The 20,282-nt window shown below is 47.3% G+C and overlaps 1 protein-coding gene across 1 annotated transcript; it reads left to right on the forward strand.

Moving 5' to 3' along the window:
* Nucleotides 1-1,884: 1,884 nt before the first annotated feature.
* Nucleotides 1,885-19,508, forward strand: Npffr1 (neuropeptide FF receptor 1). Its single transcript, XM_021259543.2, has 4 exons — nucleotides 1,885-1,951; nucleotides 6,234-6,548; nucleotides 11,412-11,511; nucleotides 14,540-19,508. The coding sequence occupies exons 2-4, from the start codon at nucleotides 6,359-6,361 to the stop codon at nucleotides 15,417-15,419; spliced, it is 1,170 nt and encodes a 389-aa protein (XP_021115202.1). The 5' UTR covers nucleotides 1,885-1,951; nucleotides 6,234-6,358; the 3' UTR covers nucleotides 15,420-19,508.
* The last annotated feature ends 774 nt before the right edge of the window (nucleotides 19,509-20,282 follow it).

The following is a 20,282-nucleotide window of genomic DNA, read 5'->3' on the forward strand; positions in this document are numbered from 1 at the left end:
TGGAAGGAGAGGGATAGTCATCCTGAGAGAGGGAAAGATGTGTTACTAGGACCCAGAGGCAAATGCAAAGCAAAAGCAAACGCCATCTTTTAGTCGAAGGTAAGTGCAGACTCCTGCTTGACAGCCCTCAAAAGCTACACGCAAGGAGGGCTAACTCCCCAAGGGAGAAGTCACTGTGCTCTAAGGAGAGGTAATGATGCAGAATGCACCAAATCCCTAAAAGCTCAGTACTACCCTGAGAGTGTGTGCTAGACATCGGGCGTTCCTTTTGGGAGAAGAGCCAGTGCTTTTGAAGACCAGAATTCCTTTCCAAACAGGGACCACTTCACTGTGTGTCAGGAGAAAGTCCTCACAAAGCCTCTGTGAAATGAATTAAAATGCATTAAATGAATTAAAAGCATTAAATGAATTAAAATGCAGCCTCAAAGAGTTTGGTGATCCCTCACAATGTTAAGCTCTACAAAACCTTTGGCCTTGAGGGTAGATACTGTACAGTTCAGTGGTTCTCAAACCCAGCTGCACAGGGACATGACCAGGGAGCTTTAAAAAAAATACCAGTGCCTGCACACCACCCTGGAAATTCTGATCGATTTGGTGGGGCATGGGGAGTGGGGGTCTGCATTGAAAATCCTGTGCTTTTGTTATTAATCAGGGCTGAGAACCCCTGGTGATATAATCAGTATTCTATCACATGGAATAGAGTTGCTTTCTGATTAGACATATAACATACAAGTTGGAAAAAAGGAAAATAAAAATGTCTTGAGGAAACACCACCCCCTGTGGACCAACACTGTTAATTTTTAAAAGTTAATCTTCAGGTCACACAAAAACTCTTTTTATATGGATTAGGGATTTATAATGCATGCATGTACTATTTTGTGACCATGACAACTCACGGTCAATATATTCCCATGTGCTACTAAGTGTCGCTGCTCACAATGCCCAGTGGAAGGCTGGATCTGGGAGCAGGTCCCTTGTCCAGGTGCTGGCTGGCGGTGTCCCACTGTGAAGGCTCAGATGATTGGGATGCCCCCTGCAGTGCACATCCCTCCCTGAGCACTTCCCCCTGCCAGTCTGACTGATGAAAAGGTTACCCTGATGTTCCTTTATAAATGGCATTTCTTACATTACCAATGAACTTGAACTTTATGTTCAAGTGGCTTATTAGCTGCTTGTCCTGTTTCGTCCCCTGTACCCTTGGCAGCCCCCTCACGTGGTGTTTTTCAGCGGATCCAGTGCTGGGTTCACCTAGAGTCTCCCAGGAGGTGGTGTCCAGTGAGTGAACTGAGTCTCTGGTCTGGGCCTTTGTCCCTAAGTGTTACCAGGACAAACCAGCAGGTGGCGGCAACGATGATGTTATTAGTGAGAGACCTGTGAATTCTGGGTGCTTCTGGGCTGGGGTGGACTAAGTGCCTTCATTTGAGCGTTGCTTTCTTTCTCATAGGTCTTTCAGGCTTGTAGGGAGGCTCCCACTAGAGTATTATAAAATACTATTCTCACATCCATTGTGCAGTCTACACACTCAATGTTGCTACTACCCAGCTGACCTGTACTGAGCAGCCAATCAGCTCCAAGCTCTTTATGTCACCTCCTTGAGACTTCGCCACAACCCCTCTTTGGTAGGAGTTAATTTATTTCCATCTCAGCAATAGGGAATCTGGTTTCCAGGGAGGCGATATGATCTACCCTACACCACAGCCAAGAAATGGTTGTATTTCTGTTTTAAAGGTGAGACACTAAGTCCTGAGGACCAGGGTGGGAGGCAGGAAGAAGGACTCGGACTTCCCAGAGTGGATATCCTCTACCTGGGCATTGGTCCAAGGCCTTTTGGTCCTGGGGTTCTCAAACTGCTATGTGCATTGGAATCATCTGGAGGATGCTTTTTTAAAAACTTTCTTTTCTTTTGTTTTTAAAGAGACATTTGAGGGTGGAATCCAGGGCCTTCTGAATGGTAAGTAAGTTCTATACCACTGACTTCTTAGCCATGCTTTGCAGTTTAAAACACAGATAGCTGGGCTCCAGCCCTGAAGATTTCTGGCTCACTAGATCAGAGATGAGACCTGAGAATATTTGTTTCTAATTAGTTCTCAGTGATGCTGATTCTGCTAGTGGGGACCACACTTTGAGAACTGCTGTGCCTGGACCTTCTCCCTGTGCTGACTTTCAGTGGTCCAGAGCTTGGTCTCTGAGATCATCAGCATGCCCTGGAGACAGCCTCATTACATCCTAAGACCTCCAGCAGGTTAATTGGGTTTAATGGGTAAAAATTTCACAGGATGTAGCCAGAAGGGCACCTGACAGATCCCAGAAAGGACAAGTCCAAGGTGTTAATGAAGTCTTCTGCCTGGAGGCAAGCAGCCCTGCCATCCAGGGAATTGCTGGGAACAGGCAGATGTTCTTCCTCAGGGAGAGAGGACCAGGTGTAGTGCTGGAAGTTGGACTGAGTCTAACATGCCCAGGCTTGGTGGAGGCACTAGAGACAGGCAGGGTCATTCTCAGATACTTTCTGGGAGTAGATTTTGGAAAATGGCTTCACTTGAGAGCCAAGGGAAGGGAGTTGAGGAAGCAGATAGGCTACAGTCTATCCTGAAAGGTTCTGGCAATTTCTTCTGCCCATGCACACCCACTGATCTCCCGCAATCATGGAAACTACTTTGGGGTTGACTTTGAGGCTCAGCTCGGTGATCCTTGTGACAGGCCTGGGATAAGTGATGCTATCCTGGGCTCTTTCTGGAGAGGCCTAAAGAAGGCCTTCAACACAGCACTGCCCCCTCTGAGCAGCACCTTGTCTCCTGGTGTCAGGATCTGAACTTCCTTTTCTGCTTCCTACAAATATTTATTCATTGCACATTCATCAGCTGTTTACTTAAGCATTGAGTAGGGGCAGGCACTGCCACCAGCAAGAAAGGGAAGATCCTTGCTCTGCAGAAACTGACTTTCAAGCACAGGGTAGAGGGGAGGCACTAATCCTGAAAACAAATTAAATATGAACAGACTGATGAACATAAGTTACTGTGAGAGATAATAGAGGAGGAATCAGTGTGGGCTTCTCTGGGGAGACAACATGTAAGCTGAGAACCAAAGGAGGGGAAGAACAAAGGCTGAGGGGTTAGAAAAAGCAAGAGTGTATAGGCTCTGAGAGGGTGTCAAAGTGGCCAGACTGTCACAGGCCTAGGAGAGAGAGGCACTGCATAGGACCGGGCGATGTCAACAGGATCAGACCACACAGCGTGGTTGAAGCCAGGGTAAAGAATGTGGATTGTATTTAAAATGCAATTAAGGGTCTGGGTAATGCTCATTAGTGGGTGCTAAAGTATTAAATGAAAAGCAGATGGGGAACTTGATGGTGGAGGATCAGACTGAAATCCTCTGAAGCTGCTGATCAAGCTAAGCACCACAAATCAAGAGACTACCAGACATACTCTGATCAAACCTCTCAGATCCAACTACTAATTATAGGAAATACAGGCCACAGAGAGCAGAATGTGTAAAACGACATCACAAGGGAGCAATCAGCAAAATCTGCAGGAAACTTACAGATAAATCATGCCATCTTTATGACAAATATATTGCAAAGGAGAAAGACACAGAGGGGGAAGCTGTAAACTAAAAAAGACCCAGGAGCCATATCAGTCAAATGCAGTATAGGCTTGGTGGTAGATTTTATAATGACAAAACTTAGTGAATCACACTCCCAGGTCCAGATCCTCTTTGCAATGTAATGTGGGTGTTCGTTCCTCCTACTGAGAGCTGGAAACTATTTCTTCACTCACTTGCACCCGTGCTGCTTTGGCCAATGGGAAGTGGCAGAAATGACGTGAAAATACCAGTTTCTTAATTTGCTCTTGGAACTCTGAGGGCTTTGTTCTCTAAAGAGCCCAGTCCAGGGCCGGGGATGTAGCTCAGTGGCACCACACCTGCCTGGCAAGCACAAGGTTCTGAGTTCAGTTCCCGGTACCAGAAAAAAAAAAAAAGCCCAGCCTCCTGGAGGATGAGGCCAGTAGAGAACTGAGACCCCCACCCCATGCCAGTAGCCAGCACTAATCACTAATAACAGGAAGGAGGTTGTCTTAAACCTTCCAGCCCCAGCCATCAGATGGCCACAGCTGCATGAGAGATCTCAAGAGAAACCTGCAGAAGAACCACCCAGATGTCAAAGCCATGGTGCCACAGCACTAAGTGTTGGGGTGGTTTGCCAAGTGTTTGGGGTAGTAGCAATCTTGCTCAGATCCTCAAACCATTCACACAATTAGGAAACCATCAGGGAATTTTGAATGGTGGATGCTGAACATTTGCTAATAGTGCAACTTAATGGCTAATTTTGCTAGACTTGATAATGATGTGATAGTGGCTTTTTAAAAAATTAGAGACTCAGGGGCGGGGATTTAGCTCAGTGGTTCCACCACCTGCCTCGAAAGCGCAAGGTCCTGAGTTTGATCCCCAGTACCAAAAAAAAAAAAAGAGAGAGAGAGATGCATTTTAGAGCTACAATCTGAAATATTTGTGGATGAAAAGAAATGATGTCTGGTGTTTGCTTCAAAATAACTCAAAAAGACAGTATAGCTGGAACAAGGTTGGCCTTCAGTTGATTGTTGTTGAAGGTAGGTGAAGTATACAAGGGAATTCTTTATACTACTCTGTCTTGTACTGGTTTGTTAAACTATGCTCTTTGAGGGCCAAGGATTTAGCTCAGTGGTTCCGCCGCCTGCTTCAAAAGCGCAAGGACCCGAGTTCGATCTCCGGTACCAAAAAAAAAACTATGCTCTTTGATAGGTTCACTATAACAGTCTCTCTTGTACAAAGTTATATTTTCTATATTATAATAATGATGTTTGCCACTGGAAGCCTAAGCAGAGGGTATCATCCCCTCTTACCAGGCTCAGGAACTTTCCAACTTCCCAGCTCTGCCCTCCAATGAAGTGCCCCCCTCAGCCACTGCTCATCCCTGCAGTACTGATGGCTCCAGCTCATTGGCCCTGCTGCCCCCAGGGACCTCCAGCCTCCAGGTCTCAAGCCTCCAGTGGGCCAGTGGCTGAGCTCTGGGTACAGCAGAAAGGTTCCCCAGAGACTCTTCATCCCTTGGACTGGGCCACATTCAGTCCCAGAGGAAGGCAGTTTGTAAGACAACATGGTGAGTCACCACAGCTAATGACTTCCCAGAAGAGCTATGGTTGGACACTGAGCTGATTCCTTCGAAACACGGCTTGAGAAACACATGCTCAAGCCTGGTTCTGAAGCAGAAACAGAAACAGAAGGGCCACCTTGCTACATGTTCAGTATGGAGCTAAGCAAGCACAGGATGCTCTTCCTGCCTGCAGACTTCTGGGTACAAGGAGAGAGAACAGAGCTGCTGTAGCCTGGCAAGAGCTAGAGCCATGGAAGAAGAGCATCTTTGTCCATTTTCTGTTGCTATAATGAAATACCCAAGATTGGGTCGTCTATAAAAAACTAGCTTATTTAGTTTGTGGTTTGAGGGGCTGGGAAGTCCAAGAGCATGGTGCCAGTATCTTCTAGGGCCTTCATGCTACATTGTGACATGGTGGAGGGATCATATGGTGAGACAGAAAGTATGCTAGCTCAGAATCTCTTTCTTCTTATAAAGCCACTAATGCCATCCAGGGGGCCCCACCCTTATGACCTCATTAATCCTAATTATCTCCCAAAGGCCCCACTTCTAAATATATTAACAGGATTTGGGGAATTAAGAGTCCAACACATGAGCTTTTGGAGGATACACTGAAAAAATAGCAAGGATCAAGCTGTGCCCGTAAGGGACTGGGAGGCATCTTCTGGCAGAATTGGGCCAAGTGAGGAGGGAGTTAGGAGACAAATGCCTGGACCTCACCTTTTTTCTCCCCTTGCATCTCCTTTACACCACCTATTGGCTAAACCCAGTCAGAAGCCAGAGGGCAAGGGAACCCCTATGATGTAGGCCATAGAAGTAAGAGCCATTTTTGGCCAAGAGCAAGGCCCAGGAGGATGGAGCATGGATGGGTTGGAGAGTATTGATGGAGAAGAGTCAACACTGGGGAATGGGTCTTGGGGAAGATGGGGTAAGAGATCAGGGTTGGAGTGGTGGTGAGTTAGAAGGTGTGAATGGATCCATTGGCATTGGAGTCAAGCACATGACCAGGATACAAAGGTGAGCCACACAGAAGGGTCTCACCCATGGTGAAGAGTTGGCCATGTCTTCTTTGCCTAGGGTCCTGACTTCTATGCTCTTTTGGTCCTAGGGGAGCCCTCTCAGTCTCCCAATGGCAGCTGGCCCCCAAGTCAGAATGAGAGTAATGCTGAGGTTGCTCCAGCTGCAAACCTCACCTTCTCCTCCTACTACCAGCACTCCTCACTGGTGGCAGCCATGTTCATCGTGGCCTATGTGCTCATCTTCCTTCTCTGCATGGTGGGCAACGCCCTGGTCTGCTTCATTGTGCTTAAGAATCGGCACATGCGCACTGTCACCAACATGTTCATCCTCAACTTGGCTGTCAGCGACCTGCTGGTGGGCATCTTCTGCATGCCCACCACCCTTGTGGACAACCTCATCACTGGTGAGTGTGGGCAGGGGGGCAGCAGGCATACTCTCTGGCCCCCTATTCTGCTGTTAGATAATCCTGAAACGGAAGATGGAGATCATTGCTGGCCTGGCCTCTTGGTAAAGATGCCATTGTCTCAAACTCTCCAGATTTTCTTGTAGTTGAGGGGATTCGACTAGAAATAATACATACAATGAGCTAATCACTTTCTTTGTGCCAGGAATTATGTTACATATGCTTCATGCATTATCTTAATTCCCCCAGCAGTGCAACAAAGCATCCTTTATTATTATCCTCATTTTATGGATGAGGAGATGTGCTCAGGATGGTTGAACAGATGGTCTCTAGTTACACAGCTGATGAGTGCAAGGTTTACATTCTCACAGGCCTACCTGCAGTTATTCTCCCTGCAGCCCCACTCTCCCATGTAGCTCCCTTGGGTAGAACTGGGACTGATGGGAAGAAGTAGGAGGGAGGTAGATTTCCTCTGAGTAATGACCTTAAAAACCCACACCTCTGAACTGTTCTCACAAAGGACAGTCCTGTGCTGAAGGTAAAGAACTCTCCATTACTGGGATTGTCTAAGCAAGGGCTGGCCTCAAATAGCAGAGATTGTGACATGATATGTACACAGGGACAAGACTACATGACCTCTAATTCCTTACCTGTGCATCCTGCAGATGTCAGAATGTCTCCATTGTCACATACACACTCTCGTGAACAGCTGTTCTTCTTTTAGAATCAAGGTCCCATGGACTCCAGGCAGCAAGGGATTGGTTTCCAGGGCTGTGGTCTGGTCTGGTCTGCAGACTCTGAGCTCAGACCACCAGCAGCTCCCAGAAGCTCAAGATCAAGTCCTTCGGAGTGACTGACCTGATGGTCCAGAGGGGCCATAGCCCATATTTCTGGGCCCCCAGAAGTGGAGCCACCCTGGGCTACACAGTGAGTTCAAAGCCAGCCTGAACTACATAGTGAGACACTGTCTTAACCCACACTGAAAGCATTTATTTACATTTTAAAAGGAAATTTATTTGAGAAACACATGAAAACATGACAGATGATTTCAAAGATCACTTTACACAATAAAACAGCCTATAATAATAGCACACATATCTTTGCAAGGATAAACACTCCAGTAGACTTATGTCAGTCACACACAGGTAAAACACTTTTGAGCAGATGAACTGTACTACTAAAGCAATAAGTAAAAAACTGTATAGATGCATATCACTAAGGCTGGCAATTATGTGTTCCCAGCTATATAACTGCAGTCATCTGAAATACCAAGACAGCCTTAGTCTTTTTTTTTTTTTTTCGGTACTGGGGATCAAACTCAGGACCTTGCGCTTGCAAGGCAGGCACTAGAACCACTGAGCTAAATCCCCAGCCCAGCCTTAGTCTTTTGTTAAGACCCATCCAAAGCTTCAATGTATCACTAGTGCACAGGCGTCACCCAGAGAAGCAAGATCTTGAGAACTGTTCTCTTTCATACATGCAGATGGACAGACAGGACATCTCTTCATTTACTGAGGATTTTCAAAGTTTTACACAAACACAGAATACTTACACACAGTCAGTGTTGTGGTGATACAGCCTGTGAAGTCAATTTTGCATAAAACCCTGCAGAACTTTCTAAGAGTCTTTACACAATCTATACCTCCATTGTTGGAAATGATGTACAGATGAAATACACAGCACAGTGAATTGTAAAAAATAATGCTGAAAATGTAAAATAGTGGGTGAAAAACTTCAAAAAGTAAAGAAAAACAAAAACACTAAAAAACACATTTTTTATAACACTAATAAGATTCAGCATATATACTGCAGGGATAGCTTATGAGTAATTACACATTAGTCCCTAAGGGCTGCCCAACTTCAGTTATTAACTATATTTTGAAATCTTGTATGGCAATGAACAGCTGCCTGTTTTCTCTGAGGCCCCAGCTCTCTGAGGAGAAGATGCTCATGTTCATTCTCTACTTCTTGGCTCTTCTCCACTCAGTCCAATAGTCAGACTCATGCACCACTCTCCTTGGCAATGCCCTCCCCCACACACCCCAAAGACCACTTTCCCGGGTTTCTAGGTATTTGTTCTGCATCTGACAAGATAGGCAGATACGAGTGTCCTGTGAACAGCTGACAACACACTAATTCCTTCCCCCAGTGGGAATTATCATTTCTGATTTCAGATTTCAGGATTAAAAGAAACATCAGGATTTTAATATATTAGGAATATAATTTTTGGGATTTTAGACTTTGGGGCACTTGGTCTTTATGGTGTCCTAGATTGTGTTTTGCAGAATTAAGATTAGTACTGCTTTTCTTTTTTTCTTTTTGTGAGACAGGGTCTCACTATGTGGTTCAGGCTGGCCTTGAACTCACTATATATCCCAGGCTGGCCTGAAACTTGAGATGATTTCCTGCCTCAGCCTCCTGAGTGCTGAATTATAGGCATGTGGCACCATGCCTGCCCAGCACCTCTTTTCTAGTCCGGGACCTAACCTAGGATCACATATTGTATTTCATTGTTTTCTTAGTTTCCTTCAATTTGTGACAGATTCGTGGTCTGTGTTTCATGACTTTGACACATGTGAAGAGCACTGATCAGTTATTTTGGAGAATGTTGTACAATTTAGGTTGGCCTGATGCTTTCCCCTAATTAAATCCGGTTTATGCTGTTTTGTTTCCCTCTTTTGCTGTACTGAGGATTAAACCCAGGGCCTTCTCACTGAGCTACATCCCCAGAAGCCCTACCCTTGTAAAATTTTGAGACAGGGTCTCACTAAATTGCTGTTACCCAGGCTGGGCTCAAACTTCCTATTTTCCTGCCTCAGCCTCCCAGAGTGCTGTGATTACAGGCCTGCACCACCACTCCTGGCTTTGTATATGCATTTTTGATAGGAACACTACAGAAGACATGTTGACAAAGTACATGTAACTAATAGTGATGTTTACTTTGATTACCTGCTCAAAATGGCGTCTCAGGTTTTTCAACAATAATGCCATTATTTTTCCCTTTATAATTAAGAAGTATCCTGTAGGGAGATACTTTGACACTATGCAAATATCTCATTTCTCATTATACTTTTGCATACTAATTTTTGCATGCATTGATGGTTTCTGCCTGCAACAATTATTACTGTCATGTTTCCCCAGTGATAATTTTCTCCTAACGTCATTCCTTCTACATTTATTAATTGGAATTCTACTCCACTGGATTTAATCCAATGTTACCATTCTTTTTTTTTTTTTTTTTTTTTTTTGGTACTGGGGATTGAACTCGGGTCCTTTCAATTGTGAGGTAAGCAGTAGAACCACTGAGCTAAGTCCCCGGCCAGACCATTATTTTGTAGCTTAAACTGCACCAGTTTGGGCTAGTGGGGACTCTTTCCAGTGGGCTCTGTGTCCTTCCAACATGTTGCTATGATTTTTTTAGTATTGTATTTCCTTGCTTTTTGGCATCACAAAATGTTTCAGGCTCATTTTGTATTTTTCTTGTGTCACCCTGGAATGAACCATTCTCTAAGGAGCCCTGTTTTCTCTCATTGGAGAGTAGAGTTTAGAAACCAAAACCTGGGTTCCAGGGGTATCCATTGCTACCGGGGTGTCACTACTTCTAGACCATCTCGAGGGATAGAGCTAGGAATTACTTATATACTCAAAGGTATTTAGTACACATACCTTTATTTATTTCTATACCCAGCCATCTATCTGTATTTTTAAAACTATGAGATCATACTAATACTTTTGATTCCAATCCATATCAGAAGATGCATTTTAATTTTTCCCCTTTTCCTTATTTGTAACTTCTCAGACAATCAGAAATCTAGCTCTATTTAGCCATAATAGATTTACTTACTCCACCAATTTTGTATACACGTAACAGCTTCAGTGATGTGGGTTTCCCCTTTTTCCCATAATTAGATTCAATTTATATTGCTTCTCGGCCTTTTGGCTAAGATCAAGTGTAGATCTAATTTATGCATTTTGTCAGGAATACCACAGATTTATTCATGAGGGTACAGAATCTGTGTGTGCTTCTTTTCTTCTTTAGTCTAATAGTAAATAGTTGAAATATTGATTTCCAAAGTCACTAACTTAGGTTAGTGTCTAGCCTCCCCCTTCAGTGTGGTTAATTACTCATTTGTAATACAATTGGATTTATTGATTACTGTTTGTATTCCACTTGCGGTTCTCCTATACCCAGATAGATTTTAGTTATTTTTTTATTTGTGAAACATTGCTATGGTTCTAAAAAGCCTGCGCCATACAGACACACTCAAAGAACTGTCCCTCCCTGTCATCTCAAGTACCTCAGTTCTCCATGACTGTCACCCTGTCCTCACCCTCTCCCTGTACAGGCTGCCAATCTCATTGTTTTCTGATTGATCCTCCCTGTACTTCCTTTGCACAACTGAGAAAATAAGTGTGTGTTTTCTTAAATTCTCTTATTTCTTAAACTGCTCAGCCATCAGACCTGATTCACCACGAATCCACAGTGATTTAGGGGCAAAGAGATGATAAAGCAATCTGTTCAATTTTCCCACTTGTCCAAAGAGGATGGTAATAGTAGGGTTGTTGTGAGGATGAAATGGCTTAGAACCAAGGGGAGAGTACAGGCACAGGAAGCCAGGCAGGGCTCACAGAGAGAAATCACTGGGAAGTACAAAGACCAGGTCCTGATTGGAACTGTCTGTGCTGGGATGGGCTGCTTGGTTCCTCGGTTCGGTTCTGGAAGTGTGCAGGCAGAGATCAGGTGACCTCCAGCAGGACAGGAGGAAAGACTCAAGCTTCAGAGATCCTACCTTAGATGGCCAGGAGTCCCTGACTGTCAGTGAGTGGGCACCTTTCCCTCTGCGGGGACCTTTGTCATTGCAGGGTGGCCCTTCGACAAGTCCACATGCAAGATGAGCGGCTTGGTGCAAGGCATGTCTGTGTCAGCTTCCGTTTTCACACTGGTGGCCATCGCTGTAGAAAGGTGAGAAGTTTCCAGGGCTTACTGGGGTGGGCACAGGGGTGGGGAGCTGCCTCTGGTACTGGGCTTGCTGGGAGGGGGGTAACACTCTGTGGTAGGTGGGGCTGTAGGGCTAGCTGCCTTCTAGACTGCTGAGGATACCACAGTCCCCTCCTTCTGGAGGTCTGGGGGCAGTTCCTGAGGAGTTTCAGTAGCATTCCTGGGACCCCTGAGGAGCTGGAGGGCAGTCCTGGTCCTGAGCAGCAGGAATCCTGCCTCCTGTGATCCTGAGCCAGGGCAAGAGGTGGGAGGGCAGCTTGGGAAAGAGGTCTCCTCCCAGCTCCTTCACCCTATCCCACAGCATGCTTGCTGGTCTCCGAAGTCCTGGCTTTTCTCAATCCCTACTTCAACCCACCTCTGCCACTTCTGATCTTTCAGCCTCAGGGCCCAGCAGATTCTCTGATAAGCACATTAATGAGGCCACAGGTGAGGAACTGAATGGAGCTGGGGGCTGAGGAGGCTTTGAGCCAGCACTGAGCACACAAGTCTTCCTCAGTGTTCTACACTTGGGCATTCTCCTGCTCACCATCTCCAGGGCATCAGGGCTCCTGCTGGTGCTCTTCCCCAGGCACTGGAAACAGGCAGATCAGCTGAAGGTAGTTTTTGTTCTCATCATTGCCTCCTTGCAGAATGCTGAGTAAGTTACTTAGCTACTCTGAGCCTGTTTGATCTCTTCTATAAATGGAAGACACTCTCTACTGGGCTGGAGGCTCCAGAGAACTTCTGCCTATAAAGCTTGTGCAGTTCTTGGCACAGAGTCCAAATGCCAGCTGCTAGCACTGTTTTATTTCTTCCATACCCACTTCTTTGTCCTCTCTCCAACACGAGCACTTCTCAGCCCTGCCCTTTCTTGAATCTAGTGTTCTCATCTTCTTTCCGTCTTTGCTCTCACCAAACCTAGTTTTCTGTAGCTCAAAGAAATAGGCAGTTGACATGAAGAAGCAAGTTTCTTTTTCCACAAAGCACTAGCCAACCTTCACTTTGTTTTGCTTGTTGAGTCCTAGGTGAGTGCAACCTCTCCCAGAAGTGTGTGGGGTATTCTCTAAGTCCCATGCCCTCCAGGAGACCTTCCTGCGATTCCCTCCACCTATGAACAGCTATTGCATTCATAACCAGCACTGCATGCTTTCAGAATTATCTGTTCTCTGGAGATTTCTTGAGTATGCAATGCTAATGAAGCCAAGGAGGTCAAGGTTGCAGAGGTTGAGGCGGCAAGTCTTGAGTCAGGCTGTGGGAAAGGGAAAGGGTGCTTCCAGGCTGGGAAACAGGGAGGCAGAAGCCTGGGACCCAGGTTAGTGAGTGGAAAGGCTGCTGGGCTGGAAGTCAGCCTGACACCTGTGTTCTCGCACAGGTTGTGCTGTAAGGAGCCATGTGACCTTGTAAGAAAGTCCCTCTCCCTCTCTCAGCCAGGTTCCCCTTCCACTGAATAAGTAAGCTTGACTGGTTAGACCTCAGGTGCCTGGGGTTTTGTTTTGTTTTGTTGAGATAGGGTATTGCTATGTAGCCCAGGCTGGCCTTGAACTCCCAGTGATCCTCCTGCCTCAGCCTCCCACAAGCATGCACCACCACACCTGGCAGGTTTTGGTTTTTGGTTTTTTTTTTTTTGGGTACTGGGGATTGAACTCGTGACCTTGTGCTTGTGAGGCAGGTGCCAGAACCACTGAGCCAAATCCCCGGCCCCCTGGCAGGATTAAAAAAAAAAAATTATTAGTATATGTTTGCAGTAATGCTGACTACATTCATCCTGGGAAGTTGGAATAGTTACATAACACACACGATACATCTTAATTCTTTTTTACTTCCTCTTCCCCTTCAGGTGTGCATTTTTTGGCATCAGTAGGTGAGACTGAGACTTTTTAAGAAGTAGGAGGCCCTCCTTTTTCTCACTATTAAGTATCCAAAATGTCTACAAGGATGTTATTATCTCACTTCTTCACAAAAGCCCTACAGAGCAAGTCATATCAGTGGTTTTATTTTGCAGATAAGGAAACTGAGGCTTAGAAAGAGTTCGAGTAATTGTCCTTTTGGTTGTTCATTCAAATGGTCATCCAAACACACCCTGAGAATGATGATGAAGTCATAGCACCTGCCCTGGAGCACTAGTTGAGCAATGGCCTTTGATCCACATGGCAGGGGCCAAGTATCCACTTCCTCAACCTCCAGAACCGGTTCTCAATACTAGCTACACCTGAGAATCACCCCCAGGGCTTTCAAAGAAAAGCAGTGCTAAAGCCCCTTCCCAGACAAATTACACTGGAGTTTTTGCCCGAAGAAAGAAGCACAGGTTTGTTTTTTTAATTGCTTTGGGAGATTCTAATGTATGGCGAGGCTTCACAGCTACTGGTTTATGTGACACAGTGGAGCACAGTCTGGGTTCAAAGTCTGGCCTCTTGCTGTTGGCTGCTTGTGTGACCTTAAGCCTGTGGCTGACACCTCTGAATCCCAGTTTCCTCTCTGTAAATTAAGGGTAAAACAGCAATTGCTGCTGAGAGGTTCTAATGAGGAACTACGCAGTGCAGACTGGGCCTCACACAGCAGAGCTACTGATGGGACATGGCTGAGAGGGTGGCACAGGTGCGGTCAAACCTGTGCTCCAAGGGTTTTCTGGGGAAGCCATAAACAGCTACAAACTGTGTTTGGTGATACACCCAGGCAGCCTTTTCCAAGACAGAGTGCGAGCCACTGATTGGGGCCAGCTCTCAGTTTACCCCAGAAGCACATAGGCAGGATTCAGTGTCCCCAGTCTTTGGTTCCCTCCTCCGCTCTGCCAGTGCTGCTGTTGCTTTTGCTGCTGGAGGACTCCACAGGGTAAGCTGCCTCCCTGCCAGGTGAGAAACCAATCTGCTTGCAAACTCACTTAATGAGCATCTGAGCTGTCCTCTGACTCGCTGGCAGTGCCACTGGGACTGTCAAGTGTCCTCATCCCGTCACCCCTAATGAAGGTGGGCCCGGGCCCTCCCACAACCCTGCCTCTTCCCCCTGCCCAACGCAGGTTCCGCTGCATCGTGCACCCTTTCCGAGAGAAGCTAACCCTGCGGAAGGCGCTGGTCACCATCGCGGTCATCTGGGCCCTGGCACTGGTCATCATGTGTCCCTCGGCTGTCACGCTGACCGTGACGCGCGAGGAGCACCACTTCATGGTGGATGCGCGGAACCGCTCCTACCCGCTCTACTCGTGCTGGGAGGCCTGGCCTGAGAAGGGCATGCGCAAAGTCTACACCGCCGTGCTCTTTGCGCACATCTACCTGGCACCGCTGGTGCTCATCGTGGTCATGTACGCCCGCATCGCGCGCAAGCTCTGCAAGGCAGCCGGCCCCTCGAGCGATGGTGAGGAGGCTGCGGGAGAGGGCAGTCGCGCCTCGCGGCGCAAGGCACGCGTGGTACACATGCTGGTCATGGTGGCGCTGTTCTTCACATTGTCCTGGCTGCCGCTCTGGGCGCTGCTACTGCTCATCGACTTTGGGCAGCTTAGCGAGCCGCAGCTGCACCTGCTGTCCGTCTACGCCTTCCCCTTCGCGCACTGGCTGGCTTTCTTCCACAGCAGCGCCAACCCCATCATCTACGGCTACTTCAATGAGAACTTCCGCCGTGGCTTCCAGGCCGCTTTCCGAGCCCAGCTCTGTGCGCTGCCCTGTGGCGGCCAGCACGCTGCCGCCTACTCCGAGCGGCCCTTCGGGCTCCTGCGCAGGCGGGTCTTGGTGGAGGTGCAGCCCAGCGACTCAGGTCTGCCCTCGGAGTCGGCCGCCAGCAGTGGTGCCCCTAGGCCTGGCCATCTCCTACTGCGCAACGGGCGGGTGGCCCACCAGGGCTTGCCCGGGGAGGGACCGGGCTGCTCCCATCTGCCCCCCACCCTGCCAGCCTGGAACATCTGAGGTGGTCCCCACTGCACACGTGACCCCCAGCACGGGGCTGCACCCTGGAGTTAGAAGAGGGTGCCAGGATGCTTCCTTGTCACACAGGTGGGCTGGGCTGGTTCACTCTGAGAGAGGCTGGTGAGGGGAAGAGGAAGGAGGGAAGTTCCCCAAACCCTTCTGTATGGTGGACTGGACAACCATCATCTTGCTGAATCCTCACAAGGCTTTGCGAATGGGCTTTCAAATTTTTTGTGCTGGGGATTGAACCCAGGGCCTTTGCACTGAGCTGCATCTTCAGCCATTTTGGTCCTTATAAAGGTTTTGTTTTGTTTTGTCTTTGAGACAAGGTCTCGCTATGTAGTTCAGCCTGGCCTTGAATTCGCTATGTAACCCAGGCTGGCCTCAAACTCATGGTGAACCTTCTGCCTCGGCCTCCCCTGTGCTCAGATTACAGGCGTGAAGCACCACTCCCGGCTCCTTTTAAAGTTTGAAGCAGGGTCTCACTAAGGAAGTCACTAAATTGCCAGACCTGGGCTTAAACTTGGGATTCTCCTGCTTCAGCCTCCTAGAGTGCTAGTATTATAGGTGTGTGCCACCAGCTTGCAAATAAACTCTTATCCCCCTTCTACAAATGCAAAAACAAAGACCCTTAAGAGGAGAGGTGACTAGCCCAAGGTCTCTCAGCTGGAGATTTCACTTTCCCTTTTGTCTGCAAAAGCAGTGAAGTATATAAATGGCAATTAGGGAACAGAGAAGCAGGAAGGAACTCTGACCTGTGGTTTGATGCTGGGAACCTGTATCTTGGGGTGCCCCTATGTGCTGAGACTGAAGCCACTCCCCTGACCCTTTCCTAGGAGGACAATCTGTGTCCCTCCCACCAGCTATAATCTGTTGGTCTGTTCCAAGAAGGATTTCTGCCATTCTCTCCCAGGACAGCACAACTGAGCAGCCTCAGGAACCCTGGGGAGCCTGTTCCAATTGCGGGGATCCTGAGCCCAGGGAAGGGAAGAGGAACACTCTGCACCTCCATCACCAAGACCCAGGCAGAACTTACAATGCCACAGGCAGCTGAGAGGCCAAATGCAGCTGTCTGTTTGTTAACATGTGGGCCAGGGGGAGAGGAACGCACAGCATCTACTTCCTGCCCTGGGAAATGCATCTGCTCACAGGGGCTCCAGGGGCTCCGGGGGCTGCTGGTACCAAGCCTTCTCCAAGGCTTCTCTTCCCTGCTTATGGCGAGGGAAAAGTTGGCCATCTAAAGCTGCAGCTGGGTGGCCTCTGGGGACTCTCGACGGACAAACACTAAACCCCTCCCCAGCATGGATGACTCATGCACCCTAAAAATGGAGCAGGGTGCAGGAGATCTGTGTTTCTGTGGCTCTCACCTGCATCACTCCAAGAGTGAGGCAAACTCCAGGAGGCAGGAAGGATGGGGCTGCCTCTGGTGGTTCTTCTGAAGCTCCAGTAATCTGCAGCTAACTGGACAGCTTCCCTTCACCTCCACTACTTCCATTGTTAGACATTTAGTGGATAAAAGAGAAAGAAACACTTCTAGGAGTCAGGTCTCTGAGGCTCTGATAGTTTCTTTAGTCAATATACAATGACTTGACCCTGCTTATTCCACTCTAAGCTTTGGGTACAGGGGCTGAAGAAAATGGACGGCCGTTCTAGTGTCCAAGTATGTCCCAGACACTGTGTCATTTGATTCATACAAGTTGAGATGGAAGATGTTGTTATTGCCATCTCGCCAAGAAACTGAGGCCCAAAATGGCCAAGGTCACAGGGCCATAGAAGGGCAGAATTTGCATGAGAACTGGGCTTCTGATTGTTCTTCCCACACTGCATCCTGTATTTCAGGGAAAGTGGGCATAGCAGGGAGCAACACTGGAAATTCCCCAAAGGTTTTCTGCCCAACATGAAACCAAAAGGCAGTATCATGGTAACCAGGCTCTCGGGCTAGGAAATGAGAGTCTATTGTGTTTGCCCTTGTAATTTCCAGCCTGAGCTGCCCTGTGCGTGATGTTTGTACCCATGTACTGAGCAGGCTGCCAAGGTTCCTCACGACTCTGGTCCAGGAGTCTGGGAGGGATGGATGAAGGTCTCAGGCTGGGTGTGTCACCCTGCCCCTGAGTGACCATGCATGGTCCCCTTCTCTGGTTCTGTTTCAGTGTCCTGTGTCACACAGGCCTGAGCATTGTTGGCTGTTTATGAAGACTTCTGACTCTAGGATCTAAAAATAGGCCAAAGAGCCATCGCAGACCCCAAATACCCATCCCTGTGGCTGGGAGCTTTCTGAGATCATCTCTCCCCTGAGACATTTCTTGCCTTTTAGCCTGGCCTCCCTACCACAAAATCACAACCTTTCCAGAAGGAGGGTGTGAGGGGACCAAGATACTCTGCAAACAATCTTTCCATTTCAATCTCTTTGCTTCATTAACCTCCCAAAGTTGGGAGGCTCTCAGAGGTCATGACTGCCAGAAACCCCCTGGAGGTCACAATTCATAGATGTTGCTGCTATTTTTACTTCTTAAAAAAAAAAATCGGAGGCTATGCCTGCCTGTTCCAAGACTGATCTGAATGGTGACAGATGATCTGATGCTGTCATGAAGCAGTGAGGCCTTGTAGGGGGATTGGGAGCTTGTTTCTTTGTGTATGTGATAATATACATGCAACGTAAAATGTGCCATTCTAACCATTTTAAGTGCATAGATCAAAGGCTTTAAACAAATTCACATTGTTGTGTAACCACTACCACTACCCATTCCCAGAACATTTTTGTCATCTCAAATTGCAGCTCAGTGCCCATTAAAGAGTCACCCCCCACCCCCTCCTCCCGGCCCTGAGTAACCGTCATTTTACTTTCTGTCTGAATCTGACCCCTCTAGTTACTTCAAGAAAGTGGAATCGTATTCATCCCTTTGTGACTGTTCTTTAACTTAGCATAGTGATCTCAAGGATCAGCCATGTTGTAGCCTGTGTCAAAATGGTCTTTCTTTTTAAAGGCTGAATAGTATTCCATTGCACATACAGTTCACCTTTTGTCTATTCATTTGCCTTCAGTGGGTCTTTGGTTTGTTTCCACCTTTTGGCTATGGTAAATAATGTGTGGTGCTTTTAGATAATGAAAGTCGTTCCTACAAATAGTTCCTGTGTGAGTCTGAGGACAAAAACCGCAAGATCTCTCCAACTTGGCATTTATAGGTGACAGAGCAGAGGCTCCAAGGACAGCTGTGACCTGTCTCACACTCTGCCTGCCTCAGTTGCTCTAAGCTCCCTCCCACTGGGCTTAGTTTCTTGACTAGAGCAGCTAAAAAACTGTATCCTCCACCCACAGTGTACTTTTATGAAGCTGTTTTTGTAATTATAGCTTTGTTATCTTTGCTGGATTCCTGTGTCCTGACACCTGGGCCCTGTTGGGAGCCTCATACAACCACGGGCCTCAAGGACAGTCCACATGGGCCTCTCCCGATGATGTGCCACCCTCTGCCTCTGGCTAGGCCGGGTCTCCCAAGGTGACTGCCCTCTCACAGACGGAGAGTTTGGGGATAAACTGAGTGTGTGATGGGAGAAGAGGCCAGCAGCCTGTTGACACTGAGCGTCTCCACCCCAGAGGGGCTCTTGGAGGGACTCTGTGTCCTGTGGTGCCATGTGCAACAAGAGCAGCCATTCTCATTGCAGATCTCCACGGATGAATGGGCTCTTGACTTCCTCAAGACCGAGCGACACTCAGCTGACCAACGTGAGCTGGAGGCGGGAGCCACTTGGGCCACAAACCACAGTCTACCCAGCCCTGGGCTTCAGGCTTTCTCCTGGGGCCTGGAGGATGCATGAGTTGACTTGGGTTGGAATGGAGGGCATAGCTGGCAGACGAGGACCAGAGCCCCCTATCATTAGCCTACTGTGTATTCATCCCCAACTCCAGATGGGAGCCAAGCCCAGGGCTGCAGGGACAAAGCATTGCTATTAAGCTCTGAACCTTTCTGGATCCATTTCCTCAGCTCACCACCCTGAAGTGCCACTGAGGAAAGATCAATAAGAAAGCAGTGACCAAATAGGCTTCATTATAAGTAACTGATGTTGCATCAAAATAGAGTCCCTGTTGAATGACCCAATTTCTGTTGGGTTTTTTTTTTTCTCTGTTCAAAAGTACTACATAATCATTGTGGAAATTTTACAAAATTTAGATAAGACGAGAAAATTAGAGACACCCATGTCCTATCAAAAGAGATAGTCACTTTCATGTGCAGATAGATTTGATATTTTTGTAACAGCTTTACTAAGACAATTTGCGTATAAAATTCACCCTTCGTAAGTGTATGTCCAGTAAGCTTTCGCTGTTGTATACATTGTATAACCACTGTGATACTCAAGATATGTCCATCATCCCAAAAAGTTCCCTTGGGTCATTTTATAGCCAATCCTTTCTCCCCACTCTCTATCTCAGGAAACCACCATCTGATTTCTGAATGCTGTGTACATGAGATCAGACAGTGGGTAGCCTTTTGATTCTGGCTTCTTTTCACTCAGCAGTGTGTTTTTGAGGTTCATTCATATTTCAAATTTATCAATCCATTCTTTTTGGTTTTTTTGGTACCGGGGATCAAACTCGGGTCCTTGTGCTTGCGCAGCAGGCAGAGAAACCACTGAGCTAAATCCCCGGCCCAATCCATTCTTTTTTTGGTACTGGGAATCGAACTCGGGGACTTGTGGTTGTGAGGCAAGGGGCAGAACCACTGAGCTAAATCCCCAGTTAATCCATTCTTTTTATTGCTGAGTAGTATTCCATTGTGTATAAACACATTTTGTTTATCCATTCAACAGATGGTAGTCACTGGGGATATTACCAGTTTTTGAGTATTTTGAATAATGCTGCTATGAACA

This window comes from Heterocephalus glaber, unplaced genomic scaffold (assembly GCF_053883595.1).
Source record: "Heterocephalus glaber isolate CG9 unplaced genomic scaffold, H.glaber_assembly_v1.0 deba00001497, whole genome shotgun sequence".
NCBI lineage: Eukaryota > Metazoa > Chordata > Mammalia > Rodentia > Bathyergidae > Heterocephalus > Heterocephalus glaber.

Excerpts from the sequence above, each read along its gene's own strand:
- Npffr1 (XM_021259543.2), top strand. The coding sequence starts at position 6,359 with ATGTTCATCGTGGCCTATGTGCTCATCTTCCTTCTCTGCATGGTGGGC. Across the intron at positions 6,549-11,411 it reads TGTGGACAACCTCATCACTG|GGTGGCCCTTCGACAAGTCC; the intron begins GTGAGTGTGGGC and ends TTGTCATTGCAG. Across the intron at positions 11,512-14,539 it reads GTGGCCATCGCTGTAGAAAG|GTTCCGCTGCATCGTGCACC; the intron begins GTGAGAAGTTTC and ends TGCCCAACGCAG.